The sequence below is a fragment of the Apostichopus japonicus genome, chromosome 8 (assembly GCF_037975245.1).
Source record: "Apostichopus japonicus isolate 1M-3 chromosome 8, ASM3797524v1, whole genome shotgun sequence".
Classification (NCBI taxonomy): Eukaryota; Metazoa; Echinodermata; class Holothuroidea; order Aspidochirotida; family Stichopodidae; genus Apostichopus; species Apostichopus japonicus.
Window position 1 is genome coordinate 25,106,538 of NC_092568.1, and position 14,828 is coordinate 25,121,365.

The window sequence follows — 14,828 nt, forward strand, 5'->3', positions numbered from 1 at the left end:
ATTTCAGTAATAAGTAAGGTGTTTTTATCTGGATATTTTGTATATACTCTTCTTGTGAATGTATTAAATAGAGCCTTGAAAAACTTGAAGAAATGCTAAAGATGTGAATGGCTATCAAGCTCACTTAAATGCTTTGCATTTCTTTGTAATATAAATATATATATATTTTTGAATTCTTTAATTATGTAATTGTCTTTTGTTTTATGCCTTAATGCCTTAATGGTAACAGCCTCTATGCAGATGGAGAATTCTGCACCATTGATACCATTTCTTAAAGTGGTCAGAGGTGGTGAGGACAACAATGATAAGAAGATTGACTGGCCCAGGTGAGTGTTTCTGGTTTATGTCTTAATGTTACTCATTGTAATGTGTCTCATGGTACACAGTGTTGCTGCATATTAGCTGTATGGTATCTTTATAAATATCTCAGCCTTGGTAATGCCGTTTCTTCTGATGATGCTGCGCATTAGCTGATGAAGCCATGTTTTAGGACAACGTCAAATTTAAATGTTTACTTTGAAATTGTGACAGGTCTTCATTTGACATGTTCCAATGAATCAATCAGTGTCACGCTAATGTGCCTTTAACTCAAACTTTGCTGTCTCTAGTTTACACAGTTTGCTGTCTCTAGTTTACACAGTTTTCTGTCTCTACTTTATGCAGTTTGCTGTCTCTAGTTTACACAGTTTGCTGTCTCTAGTGTACACAGTATGCTTTCTCTAGTTTGCTGTCTCTAGTTTACACAGTTTTCTGTCTCTAGTTTACACAGTTTGCTGTCTCTAGTTTACGCAGTTTGCTGTCTCTAGTTTACGCAGTTTGCTGTCTCTAGTTTACATAGTTCGCTGTCTCTAGTTTACACAGTTTGCTGTCTCTAGTTTACACAGTATACTTTCTCTAGTTTTCTGTCTCTAGTTTACGCAGTTTGCTGTCTCTAGTTTATGCAGTTTGCTGTCTCTAGTTTATACAGTTTGCTGTCTCTAGTTTACACACTTTGCTGTCTCTAGTTTACACAGTATGCTTTCTCTAGTTTGCTGTCTCTAGTTTACACAGTTTTCTGTCTCTAGTTTACACAGTTTGCTGTCTCTAGTTTACGCAGTTTGCTGTCTCTAGTTTACGCAGTTTGCTGTCTCTAGTTTACATAGTTCGCTGTCTCTAGTTTACACAGTTTGCTGTCTCTAGTTTACACAGTATACTTTCTCTAGTTTTCTGTCTCTAGTTTACGCAGTTTGCTGTCTCTAGTTTATGCAGTTTGCTGTCTCTAGTTTATACAGTTTGCTGTCTCTAGTTTACACACTTTGCTGTCTCTAGTTTACACAGTTTACTGTCTCTAGTTTACATAGTTTACCATCTCTAGTTTACACAGTTTGCTGTCTCTAATTTACAGTTTGCTGTCTCTAATTTACAGTTTGCTGTCTGTAGTTTACATAGTTTGCTGTCTCTAGTTTACACAGTTTACTGTCTCTAGTCTACACAGTTTACTGTCTCTAGTCTGCACAGTTTACTGTCTCTAGTCTACAGTTTGCTGTCTCTAGTTTACACAGTTTGCTGTCTCTAGTTTACACAGTATGCTTTCTCTAGTTTTCTGTCTCTAGTTTACGCAGTTTGCTGTCTCTAGTTTATGCAGTTTGCTGTCTCTAGTTTATACAGTTTGCTGTCTCTAGTTTACACACTTTGCTTTCTCTAGTTTACACAGTTTACTGTCTCTAGTTTACATAGTTTACTATCTCTAGTTTACACAGTTTGCTGTCTCTAATTTACAGTTTGCTGTCTCTAATTTACAGTTTGCTGTCTGTAGTTTACATAGTTTGCTGTCTCTAGTTTACACAGTTTACTGTCTCTAGTCTACACAGTTTACTGTCTCTAGTCTACACAGTTTACTGTCTCTAGTCTACAGTTTGCTGTCTCTATTTTATATAGTATGCTGTCTCTAGTTTACACAGTTTGCTGTCTTTAGTTTACACAGTTTACTGTCTCTAGTCTACTCAGTTTGCTATGTTATCCTTTCTCCTCTTGTTTCCATGATCATTGTTTCTATCCCCTCTCTCTCACCCTTTGGTCTTCTTCCAGACTTGTTGTGTCAATAAATCCCATTCCTGAGCAGAACATTCTAGAGAGATCCAATAACCACCTAGGCGAGCCAGACTCGTCCTTCAGTCGCCACCCCATGGAGGAATCCATCGGCGAGAGCTACTGCAGACAACAGGAGAACAAAGAACCTTCCCCATTCAGTGCTAAACGAGTGGGTTACATGATGGAAGATCAGGTAAAGTCAGTCTAGCTTCAAAATCCAACCTTGTATATGTTTATCATTCAGAGATGCATTAAAGAGTCTGGTGCTTGGTTCCATTACGGATAAAGATTTACAAAAAACCGTTTCTTCTGGCTTCCCATCATTTCTTTCATTACTGATAAGTTAGTTATCACAATAGTAATAGGGAAAGACCTCTTCTCAAAAGTCTTTTATTCCTTTGTAATTAAAAGTAAAAGTGTGAGCAAGTCGATTAAAAGTCATTTAAATTGTAATTAAAAGTGTGAGCAAGTCATTAACAAATCTGAAACAATGGTCACGCAAACTTGCTTTACTTCTGCTAGTGTTTGCAATTCAATAGCATCATTTCCTATGATACACCACCTCCCACTTATTAACTTATCATGATGGATTTTATACTTGTAATCAACCCACAATCAAACGTGGTGAACTGTTTGGAAAAGTTTTCCAAAAGTTAAAGGTTCAAACTTTCTACCTTTCAAGTGACCATCTCAGTCATCTTTTATCAGTTAATCGTTGCAAACTTCAATACCTATTACTGGTTGCCAGTGAGTTTGCAACAGACACTTAAATGATTCTAACAGGTGATTTGTTTTTCTTTTGGTCGCCAGATGGTGATGCCCGGAGATCCAGATGAGATGGCAGAGTTCATCGATACCTCGACCAAGAGCTCCAGGTTCAGCCTTCAACTAACTTTACCAAATGTATCTGTTCACTTACCTAGCAAAGACTTCTTAGAGACTATTTACAACAGGTAAGACCGTATTGACTTAAGATGGCTGTTTGATTTCTTAATTATGATACTTTGAAAATATGTAAAATGTCTGGAATGTCCCCACAAGATACATAATGACTACTAAAATTTTTCAACTGTTAGAAATCATAAACCATTTCATCGTCATCAACATATATGATACACACACACCTTGTGAGCAAAGTTCCCAAAATGACTAAAACAAATTTCTACTTGTTCCATAAACACAGTCATATATTAAAGCAATAACTGCAATACAATAATTTGCTTGTGAAAATTGAAACAATACCATCGAAAAAAAGATGAAATAATTCATACGCTTATGGCATCACTCTGATATGTCCAAGGTCCAGTTGAAACTGATTCAAAAAGAACATTGAAACTTGCAAATAAAATGTAAGTTTTTGCCGGAAGTTTAATTTTTGGCATAATTCAAAGATGGTGCCTGATTTTATGTCTCCATTAACTTATCTCTCTTTGAAGGTTTGGCAATGACCTGTTGCTATGGACACCATCTGCTCCTACACCCCGTGACATCATCAATGTCTGTCAGTCATTCGGACCAGTGGCTGGTATGGATATCTTGTCTCAGTTTGGCTCTCAGCCGTACTTCTCAGTCTGCCAATCCAGTTACGGCTTTACTGGTGAGTATCTGAAGACCAAGCAGAGATAAGTTGCAAATGTACCATTTATTACATGAATCACATTTGAGTAGTGACTCATTACTCTTTACTCATTACTCATTACCTATATCCTAGCATGGTTGCACTCATGGATTTGTATGTATACTCATACTCAATACATTTTGTAAATCATTGATACTATTGTAATATTGAGTCCTTGATGTGACACTCAGAGCCTTGTACTCACTTGTACTTGCTGGTACTAATATCAAGGGGACTTCTACTTGTACTGGCACTCATGTTGTTGTACTCGTACTCATGCCGTTGTACTCCTCGTACTCATGTTGTTGTATTCGTACTCATGCTGTTGTATACGTACTCATGCTGTTGTACTCATACTCGTGCTGTTGTATTCGTACTCATGCTGTTGTATTTGCACACATATTGTTGTACTCATACTCATACTGTTGTACTCATACTCATGTTGTACTTGTACTCATGTTGTTGTATTCATACTTAGCTGTTGTACTTGAACTCATGCTGTTGTACTCTGACATTCATATTCGTCGTATCAATTACTGAATGGAGCTGTTATATGTTGCCCTTTTGCTGGTGATTTCATGATATATATTTTTATCCTTTTGTGTAGAGTCTGATGAAGATGATGATGATTTGGAATCCATCAAGAGAAGCTGTGGTAGGAATAAGGGCTCTAAGGAACTAGCTGCCGGTCAGAACTTCATGTCCTTCAGTCTCGTAGTCGGTCAAGGTTTCCTCTCGGCTCAAATGCCAATTGTGGTGAGTTCACATGGGTTTTTATTTACCAAAAAAACATAGGAAATGATATCAGTCAGTGGCCTTTGCATTATAATGACTCACACACAAATGTACATGGACATATCATATTTAAATCAATTGTATAATAACTTAATAATTTTGCTATATTTTTTTTCATTTCTTTATTTCAAAAGAATTAGCCAGTTTTAACCTAAATTCTAACCTTTGAAAGCAGATGTACTTATACCTAGTCTACTCTGCACCCAAGAATCTGGTTCAGCCAAATAGTTGTGTAGGTCCCAATGCACAGCCTTTGCTGAGGAACATTTACAAGTTTTGAAGTCAATGTATTTCTCCCAAATGGTCTTTCATTCCTTTCAAGATACCTAAAATCAAACCTGAAGGCTAATGACCAAAACTCTCTCCCATCTCATTCGAGCAAAGTGAATTTGGTGACAATTCAATGTCTGAAAAATTGCTTAGGATGCAAATCAGAATAACGTCTCTTGTTATTTGTTAATCATTGTTGACAGAAAGAGGACGGTGTGGTCGACATGGATGCTCACGGAGAGATTCTTATACTGTTGGAAGAAACGAACCTCTTTGCAGTTACAGCAGTCAAAGGAGACCCTGGCATGTCTTATCTATGTGCCCAGGCCAAAACATTGGATGTCTTTCAAAATGGTATGTCACCATGATGAAATGGAAAGTTATTATATTTTTTATTGCAGTTTTATATTTGGGCGACAAAAGAATGTCATAAATAAAGATTTATTAATTTTCAATGATTTTATGTTGTCTTATCTGTAGATAGCTGACATACACAGACAATGGGGAAAAGATAAACAAGGGTTATATATGCAATTGTAGGACATGGTGGCATAAAGTCTGGGAATCTTCAAAGGTTGGGTGTTGCAGTCACCTAACGTTTACAAGTTATTTTCCTCGTGGTAAGGGAACTCGCTGTTGGGGTTGGGTGATCAGTGGTTAGTGTGACTGGCATACATGGAAAGCAAATTTTCTTCCCAGCCTCTGTTCTGAAAATTAAACATATCGGATAGAATTACAACATCAGGACAAAATTATTTTCTGCCGTCTTCTATGTTTATTATAAATATTTTTTTTTTTAATTACCCTAAATTTCTTCTCTTCATCGTTTAAGGTGTTACGGCCAACGATTCGGAGAGTCCTTTCATGATGCACGACCCGAGCCAACCCATTCCAGAACACCTACAGCTGTGTCTTCATCTGTCTGAAGAGGGGGTGACAGGCAAACCGTCTGGGAGACAGAAAACACAGCCGATGTTAGCTCTTGCCCTGAAGATGGAGTTTAAGGAAGATACCAACTGCAAGGTACGTTAACTGAAACTGACTCTTACATTTGTTACAATGGTTGTACCCATGGTAACGACGGTACCAAACTTGGCTGGGAAATAGCTCCAAGGGTGGTGAAATGCTCCATAAGGGTACCACACTTGATTTGGGTACCACACTTGATTTGGGTACCACACTTGATTTGGGTTCCGTATTTGATTTGGGTACCACATTTTATTTTGGGTACCACACTTGATTTGGGTACCACACTCATTTGGGTACCATTCTTGATTTTGGTTCCACACTTGATTTGGTTACCACATTTGATTTTGGGTACCACACTTGATTTGGGTACCACACTTGATTTGGGTTCCACACATGATTTGGGTACCTTGCTTGATTTGGATACCACACTTGATTTGGGTAAAACATGTTAAAATGCAATAATCGACCCTAATGTCTGTACTATGTAGACAAATGTCCTTGTTGATCGCATTCTTGTTTACAAAATGTATTTTCCAGCCCAAAACATCATGATTTAATCAGAAACAACATTAATGGTGACCCCTTTCTTTCAGATGATGCAATGTGCTGTTGGTTTAAGAGGTGCTACTATGAGGGTTACATTATCCCAGTTACATCACCACTGGATTGTCCAGGTCAGTTAGAATCAACATACTTACAAGGAACAACATGTTCTTCGCTTGATTTTCATGTATCGTTTCACCCATTAATTAATCAGTAAATTAATTAACAACCACTGGATTGTCCAGGTCAGTTAGAATCAACATACTTATCAAGGAACAACAATTTTTTTTTTTTTGTTCTCTGCTTTTTGTCCTCAACCATTTTGCTGATTAATTTTTAACTTTTCCTATCAAATTTAGCAAACATTTATATCAAATCAATGAATTGTTTGCTTCTCTGAGACATGTAGATTTTCTACCAATGTTCATATATCATACTTTCTGCTCATCTTTGACTGTGCTAAGTACTATTACTAATACTTATTGCATGCCTGATTAACTTTGAATAATGAGAAATAACCTCACAAATAAAGACTTTAAAATTGAAGTTTGATTTAAATTCTCTCAAAATTATATACTTGCACAAGGGATGACGTTAGAGAATGATGTTGGAGTAGTTAAAGTGTTATACTTAAATATGGCAGTACTGACATGGTGTACCTGTGATGTATAATGGTCAATGATCAAATGTGATATTTTTTGTGTGAGATATATTGAAATGATGCTAATGTTCACATTTTTTGCATTCTTTTTCAGCTTGGTGAGCTTTTTGACTTAACCGATGTTGAGATCAAAGGTTACCAGATACCAAAAGTCATCACAGAATTCCACGCTCATCTATGGGGATGTGGTTTAGATTATAGGTAAGAATCGGTTTAGAAGTGTTTCTTGCCCTTGATTTTGACCATCAAGAGCGTTTTAAAGTTAGAAATTCCTTCACTGCTGGTTCCTACCATGATAACAATGGTATAGGTAGAGGGTCATAGCTTTGTTTTGTGATACAGTTTGAAGCTAAGCTATCAATGGTAATAGGTTAACACAGTAAATGCAGCTGCTTCAGTTTTGTACTTAAGGGATTCAACTCTTAATGCACTGCTTGTAATATCTTAAATATCTTAATATCTTAAAAATAGTGCAATTGGTGATTAGCCTAATCTGTCAATAAATTTAGCAACTTCAGCAAAGATTTTTTTATTGTGCCACTGATCGGGAAAACTAGAACATCAATTTATTATTTCTTTGGCTCGTGTGTAGTTGTACAGTCAATTGCTGTAAGATACAAGATGTTTTCAACCAACTGTAACAAGTGTTCAAGCCATGTTGTCTATTGGTTTGGTACTGCTGAGTAAGCTATTACCTAAATAAACGTAAATAGGGGTACCATCAAGTAATATATATTATGTTTACAAATTACTTACATATTTTACTCAAATTTTGTTTTGTTTTTTCTCTTTGATGACAGGCCTGTTTCCCTTCCACTCAGGTCCTTCTTGTTATTGGACTCTCTCAGTATATCAAGCAACTTAATGTATGAAGCTAAAATATCTGTGCAAAGGTAAGAAAAGCATAAATAAATGATTTCTTTGCTAATATTACAATGTGTATTTGAATATTGAGTAACATCATTGCAAAATTGTACCTATACAGTCATGAAGTAGTGTACACACATGAAGAAGCACCACCACTTGTTAGATTAATAAAATACATTTAGACAAGGTCACTTGTAGTTGCCAAGCCATAGGGAATGTTTTTTTGTGGTTATTCCTTCCTCTGTGTTTCTTTCCTTGCCTCCAACAGGTTCCTGGTTGATAATGCATTTTTATTTCTCTCGGACAAATGCAATGAGCAAAGAGTAGATTTGAGGAAAAGTAAGTTTCTTGAAGATTTTCTCAAAAAGTGAAATCACCTATCTATTGTATTAACATACATTATGGCATCAGATGTTACACCTCACCATGATCAATGGGTAACACGAATTGTTGAGAGTAACACTCAAGGGTGATAAGAAGTATGATCATTAGGGTTAACACACAATGGGCATGTCCTTGTTGTCATGGTTACCGCTCAGGTCAATTGCAGCAGACACAACAGGTCACTTTTCTACATACTATGCTGCTTACAATAAAACAAAATAAGAGAGAATTTCTTGTCTTGTTTTATATGGATTATTTAATTGATTTTCATTTCGTAATGGTGTGACTTCAGTTCCATTTTCCTTGAAATGCAATCTAGAATAAGTGAAGTGGCATAGAAAAGAATGTTGGTCTGTAGGAATGGGAGGGGGTGGAGGGTGGGGTGGTGCTGAAAATTAACCCTCCATGCATTCATGACTATCAACTATAATACCAACCAAGCTTAGTGACAGTATTTGAGGTACAACTAAGATGTTACTGACAATCAGTTGCATGGTCTCAGTAGTGTTCTCAGCAGATTTAGTTTCAACTTCAGAGAGTTTGATCCTCATGTTTGTTTCTTTTTTTTTTCTTCTCGGTCGATAGATTACGTTTGTGTTTTAGACGTGGGTAACCTGGAGGTCAATCTCAGAACGAACGCAGAAGTGAAAGATGACGACAGGCCGAACCTGTCGAGAAACGGTCGGTTTCCATCCAAAGCTGGAAACAACAACGGTGGAGGTCTCGATGGGAAAAGGGTCAGAAAGGTAAGATAGTGGGTGCTGATTTCAATCAAATCATCCTGGCTCTTCTCCTCCCTGTGAGGTCGTAACGAGGTCAAATTTAAAGGATGACTTTAGGTAGAATATTAGTCTTGGTATGTCATTGGCCAAGAAGAAAGAAACAATTGGAGTGCTAGTAATGTTTCTATAGCTGTTCAGCTTCTCAAGATATTCAACTTTAAAATGTATTTAAATCTCTGGAATGCTCCTTTAAAGCCAAATCAATGATGACGTCTGCTCCACAATGCAGGCCTTAATATGAATCCATTGTTTTATAAATCATAGTAACTCAATCAAAACAACCCCAAAAAATTGAAAAGAAAATTTATATAAAAATGGTCTAGAAGCACAACCTAGACTGATAACAGTGTCTTTGATTGGAAACACTAAACTGTTAGAGATTCCCACACCTATGGGATGGAGATACCTGTGTGAGGAAAGACAGCTCCATGTACAAGAAATGATATGGTTTTCATGTTCCTTGTATGCCATATTTGGGAAAGTCCAAAATATGGTATCACAGAGCTGCTACCCGCATGAAGCTATTAGATGCTTTTCATTGTGTTTTCACTACGTCATTTTTCTGTGGTTTATGTGGTAGTAGAATCTCATATATTTTGGTATATAACTTAAAAATTCGTCCAGTTTATAGCAGGATCAAAAGTTTACTTTCACCGCAAAGATATGAAAAGATAGACTAAGAGATATTTCACCCAGGTGGCATTATGACATGAAGCATTGAGAACAGTGGCAAACCCCAGAGATGACAGTTCACTGAAGCAAAACCTAGTTTTCTTGAATTTTTAAATTATGCTTAGAAGGAATTGCCCATTCAACCAAAGTCATCTCTTGAAAGCAGCAATACACAGATACTACCACTCTGATTGCTGTATCAAATTCTCACAGGAACGGTACCCCATATAAAAGCTACAGTAAACTGTACTGTGAACCAACATGAAAGGTTAAACTCAGACCATACAGTATGACTATCTCGACCATCTGTTTTCAAATCTGTCATAGACCTTGTTCTTAAGTTTTCTTCCAAATTTACTTTCTAATTGATTCCACAGAGTCCTCAGTTTGAGTTGAGAGTGAGGAATGACATGATTCATATCAGAACATGTGCAGATTCTTGCAGCGCTCTTGCATCCCTGTTAATATACCTTGCCAGTGATGGAGATATCAGGACCTCCTCCTCCTCCTCTGCTCCTCATGCACCCCCCACCATCAACGATGCGGACTGCGAACTCGCAGTGAGTTTTATCGAGATTTACACTTTTTGTCATATTTCGGTACTTTCATGTTTCTAGTTTGTGTAAAAGTAAGTTGGCCTGACGTTTCGATCCTAGCAGGATCTTCTTCAAAGGCTAAATGTTTCTATTTTATGATTTGCATGGTTTGGTGTGATTAGAAATCAGAAAAAATATTAAAAGGAGGTGGACTGTTGTTTGAATGCCATTTAAGGTCATTTAGAATTAGTTAAGTTTCTAATCTATAATTTTTTGTTCACAGGTCTAGTTAATTGTATTTTTTGGGTTTTTTTTCTGGCGATTCATATAATGTTAGTTGGATGATCAAAACTGTCTTTGTCTCATCAATTGCAATGTTGTGCACAAGTAGAAACATTTTTAAGGCTCAATAAGCTGCTATGAAGTATGGAATCTTGACTTACTCTTTCCTAGACTGAACTTGATACAATGGTCAGCAAGAGTCCTCTTGGTCAGGGAAATCACCTGGATCAGATGACCATGTTGATGGATGAAGCCATGGAGGAACTCAGCCCTGGAGGAAAGACAAAACAAGGTTCAGGTAAGTGAATGGTAAAGTTTTCTATATACAGTAGGTTCTATTAGTATGTTTGGGAGCATTAACAATGCATTGGGCATTAACTGAGCATTGTGCATTAACTATGCATTGGGAATGAACTGTGCATTGTGCATTAACAATGCATTGGGCATTAACTGTACATTGTGCATTTACTATGCATTGGGAATGAACTGTGCATTGTGCATTAAGTATGTATTGTGCTTGTAGGGATGTCTTTTGTTTTAGTAGTAGAAGGTTCAATTAGTATGTTTGAGAGCATTAACTACTTTGCATTGTGCTGGTATGTTGTAGTAATCTCTAGCAGACCATTAAATTTAATTTTACTGTTCCATAGTGTTATCTAGACACATCTCTCTCTGTTTACATTTCTAGACGGTCCTTTCGCTGTGCCATGTACTCTCTCTGAGTCTCCAAACTCACGCATGTTCTATTTTCCAAACGAAGACACCGGTAGCAGCCCAGTGATGGAGACCGCCATGCTGGATTCTCACCATGACCTGATCGACCAGGAGCTGCGGATGATAGATGTCGACGAACAAAGCAAGACCAGCCAAGAGGACCATTTCATCGATGACGACGGATTCGACATTCTAGATGACTTGGGAGCAGGGATTGGGGTAGGTTGAAAGTTAAGATGATAAGTATTTTAGTAGGCATTATTAGGGGAATAATTTCCATGACACCCTAGGTCTGTTTTCAACCCTGTTCCATTGTGGTATGAGGGCTCTTTTGTTGCTGGAAAATACAGCATCTTGTATGACAAGTGTTTGTCTGTTGTCCAGTAGAGAAAGGTGGGTGTTTCTAAAGTATGACCATCTGTGAATTCATTACCAGTGAATTGGTTTCCTTGGATTGTTATGTTCCAATCTACTTAAGATTTAAGATTTGTCTTTTGGAAAGTCAGTTTAATACAACTTGGTTGGGATTGGCCATATATCATCCATCAAGTCCTCACAAATATTAATCTTTTTGTCTTAGTATGCTGTTTAGGCGTTTATAAAGGAGTGAAGTATTTCTTGTTTCATATAGAGCAGAGATGGAGAACCTGTTGTAAAGGTCCTTGCTCCAAACATTAAGATTTTGGATGACCACTTCTCCAAGCCCTATGGTAAAGGAGACCAACTGAAGGCACCTGCTCACTTTCCAGATGCTCTCCAGATGTTTACAGTACAGGAATTGACGGTTATATGGCACATGTATGGTGGAAATGACTTTGGTATACCCCAGAAGAAAGCTGATGAAAGTCCCAAAGGTTCCAGTAAGCCTTTTCTTTCTACAATAAATAATTCTGTTCCCTTTTGGAAAAAAGTGTGTTTGTAAAAAGTAGTCAACTAATGTTTAGTCAATGCAATATCGGCTGCGAGTCTCATGCTGTTTGGGAGTAGATTTTAATAAGGAAGGGTAAATACATGTATTGTATTGTATTTTAGATCCTCCTGCAAGGAATTCGCGAAGAAGCCATCATTGGCTTATCAAAGCCGCAAGCTGACCGAAGTCAGTCTCTTAGATTCATATTTAACGTCCATGATTATGAATTGTCAATTGTCAACAACTCTGTAACTGGACGACATACATTAATCTTGGAGTGACTCGAACTCGGGACCTTATGATTGAAAGGCACCGTGTTAACCACTGAGCTAACACTAACACTCCTTGTTCCCTGAGCTGACACTCCCTGCACATATTCTTCTAATCTTTGCATTTAATTTACATTGAAGGAATAAGTATAACAAATCCAGCGATCATCATGAATCTAATATGATTTTTTAATTTCTTTTTTTTAATGTAGAGCTATCTTCAGGTATGAAGGAACACACTCATAGCAAACAAAGGTAGGTTATTGTTGTTGTTGCAGCTGTTAGATAACCATATGCAAATTAGCCAGGCACTCTCACATAAATTAAAAATTGTAGAAGAAGCCAAAAAGAAACCAACATGTACCTTCCGTATAACGAGTTTGAACTAAAGTATCTCCTAATTTATAAAACATTGAAGAAAAACCCTTGAAAGTGAATCACTTTCTATCCATGATTATTTATGAAGTTAGGTAGGAAACTTCACAAAGTAACATTCATTCCCTTTCCATTTGTTTCCTTTGCTAGTAACGTAGCACATTTTAAGCAAATGTAATGCATGCGTGTATGTTAATAGTTTGACATGATTTATGACTATGACAAACACGAGCCAGTTGGAAACAACCAATCAAATAGCTTATTGAGCTGAGCACAAACTGCCTGATCAGAATATTGGCTGCTCTACTCAACTGTTGTGACATAGTTTTTGGTATGAGTCAAGACTCTAGACCCCTAGTTGTATAATGTGATAAGTGCATACTGAACAACCATTGCTCATTTAGTTCACAACATTTCTTGTATAATTCAATAGTTCATCTTTGTTTCTTCATTAGATATAGTCTGATGATACCATGTGCGGATTCAAATGTATTAACTTGCCTCCCTCAGTTGCATGTCATGTACCTTAATACTAACTGACAAGGTTCAGAATGATTGAGACGATTCGTATTTTGGTTTTTAGGATGGGTTCTCCTGGCTCAGATAGGAAACCAAAGGACCAGAGGGACCCTCAGAGCATGGACTGGAAGGAGAGAGGGGGCAAAGGAAGGGACCACAAAGTACTCATGGAGTTTCAAGTTAATAAGGTAAAGTGGGATTGAATATTAAGGAAATGTATTATGTAGACCATAAACTCGATTATATCATTCCAGCTTAAAATAATTAAACATTTTAAAATTACAAAAAAAAATTAAAACTAAAAATAATTTAGTTCCGAAAGATAACAAAGGTATGGCGAAGGCTCGTCTTATTCTGACATCAGAAGCAGTTAGATCTGTTTATATCGCGTGAAGTTTGTTGTGATGTGAGCAAAGTGCAGCATATATATATATCTGTTGTTTATTACAGCTTCAGTTCAGACATGAGGTTTACCCAAACCACACAACTCACGCAGCTAGGCAAGTTTTACTCATCAATGACATCGAGGTTCGAGACAAGCTGGCCGCATCTCAGATCAACAAGTTCCTCTATCAATATTCATCCGGCAAGATTCCCAAGCGCTCAAATGCTAGTATGGTAAGTCTGTTTTATTTTGGTGGGTTTTGTCCTAATTTTGTACCCTGAGGCCACTGAGTTTTAATCCTGTTTCTAACCAATAATTGTCTTTTCTCTTTCAATATTTTATAATGTCCCAGCCGTGCTTCTGTTCATGGTTTCCTTAGAGTTTTCCTTTCTCCTTGTAGAAAAGAGTGAACTTTTTCAATTTTTTATGACAGAAAATTGTCAGACAAACTCTATTAGGTTACAACATCTTGATGATGAAATGGCAGATGTTGGGAAATGAAGCTTAAATGATTTCCTTTTGAGATCTAAGATTGCTATATTAAAGAATCAATATTGTCCGTACTTATAGCCATGGGGGGGCCTAAATGTTGTACAGGATGTGACTGTAGCAAAGGAAATGTTATCTATCCCTTTTGAAAATTCACAGCTGTTAGATTTAGATCTTTTGCACTACCAATATAACCCTCCCATGGCATCTCTACAGGCCCTGACTATTTAACCAGATTAATTTCTCCCCAATACTTATTCCATGTATTAGTTGAGAGATGTTTTCCAAGCGAGGAGAAAGTTATGATCCACCCATTAATTTCATAGATTTCATTTCTTCAAACTTATCTTTTATGTTAAGGTCTCCATTCGGGCTGTTCACATCCGTCCAGATGCAGCTGTGCCCACCCAAGAGTGTTGCCTGAGGGTTTCCTTACAACCTATGAGGTTTAATATAGACCAGGTGACTAATGTTAAACATTGAATGCATTTACAACATACCATCATGTTGCTCACAGCAGAATTTGGTTGGGGATAGAGGTTTATCCATTACTCTTATTCAGTTTTCAGTAATTGCTAATGTTTAGTTACAGCTAGTTCCCAAAATACAAAATTTGCTGCCAATGGTGTTTACTTTTGGCTTTTTCTGATTTCTTTTTGATATTTCCAAAAGAATTGTTGTGTATTTCTGTGTAAGAGATCAACTTGATATATTCAAG

General features: G+C 37.0%; 1 protein-coding gene across 2 annotated transcripts in view; it reads left to right on the forward strand.

Moving 5' to 3' along the window:
* Nucleotides 1-14,828, forward strand: part of LOC139971241 (autophagy-related protein 2 homolog A-like) — a 37,439-nt gene that overhangs the window by 12,917 nt on the left and 9,694 nt on the right. Inside the window, exons 16-35 of one of the 2 annotated variants that reach the window (XM_071977533.1) lie at nt 230-326; nt 2,068-2,263; nt 2,881-3,023; nt 3,507-3,667; nt 4,296-4,444; nt 4,957-5,107; nt 5,586-5,776; nt 6,316-6,396; nt 7,021-7,127; nt 7,727-7,819; nt 8,062-8,132; nt 8,763-8,923; nt 10,009-10,191; nt 10,621-10,747; nt 11,138-11,382; nt 11,795-12,023; nt 12,555-12,597; nt 13,301-13,424; nt 13,687-13,854; nt 14,471-14,572. In XM_071977533.1, coding sequence (XP_071833634.1) covers nt 230-326; nt 2,068-2,263; nt 2,881-3,023; nt 3,507-3,667; nt 4,296-4,444; nt 4,957-5,107; nt 5,586-5,776; nt 6,316-6,396; nt 7,021-7,127; nt 7,727-7,819; nt 8,062-8,132; nt 8,763-8,923; nt 10,009-10,191; nt 10,621-10,747; nt 11,138-11,382; nt 11,795-12,023; nt 12,555-12,597; nt 13,301-13,424; nt 13,687-13,854; nt 14,471-14,572 — 2,822 coding nt within the window. The remainder of the gene's footprint in view (nt 1-229; nt 327-2,067; nt 2,264-2,880; nt 3,024-3,506; nt 3,668-4,295; nt 4,445-4,956; nt 5,108-5,585; nt 5,777-6,315; nt 6,397-7,020; nt 7,128-7,726; nt 7,820-8,061; nt 8,133-8,762; nt 8,924-10,008; nt 10,192-10,620; nt 10,748-11,137; nt 11,383-11,794; nt 12,024-12,554; nt 12,598-13,300; nt 13,425-13,686; nt 13,855-14,470; nt 14,573-14,828) is intronic. The other variant, XM_071977534.1, reaches the window with a different exon arrangement.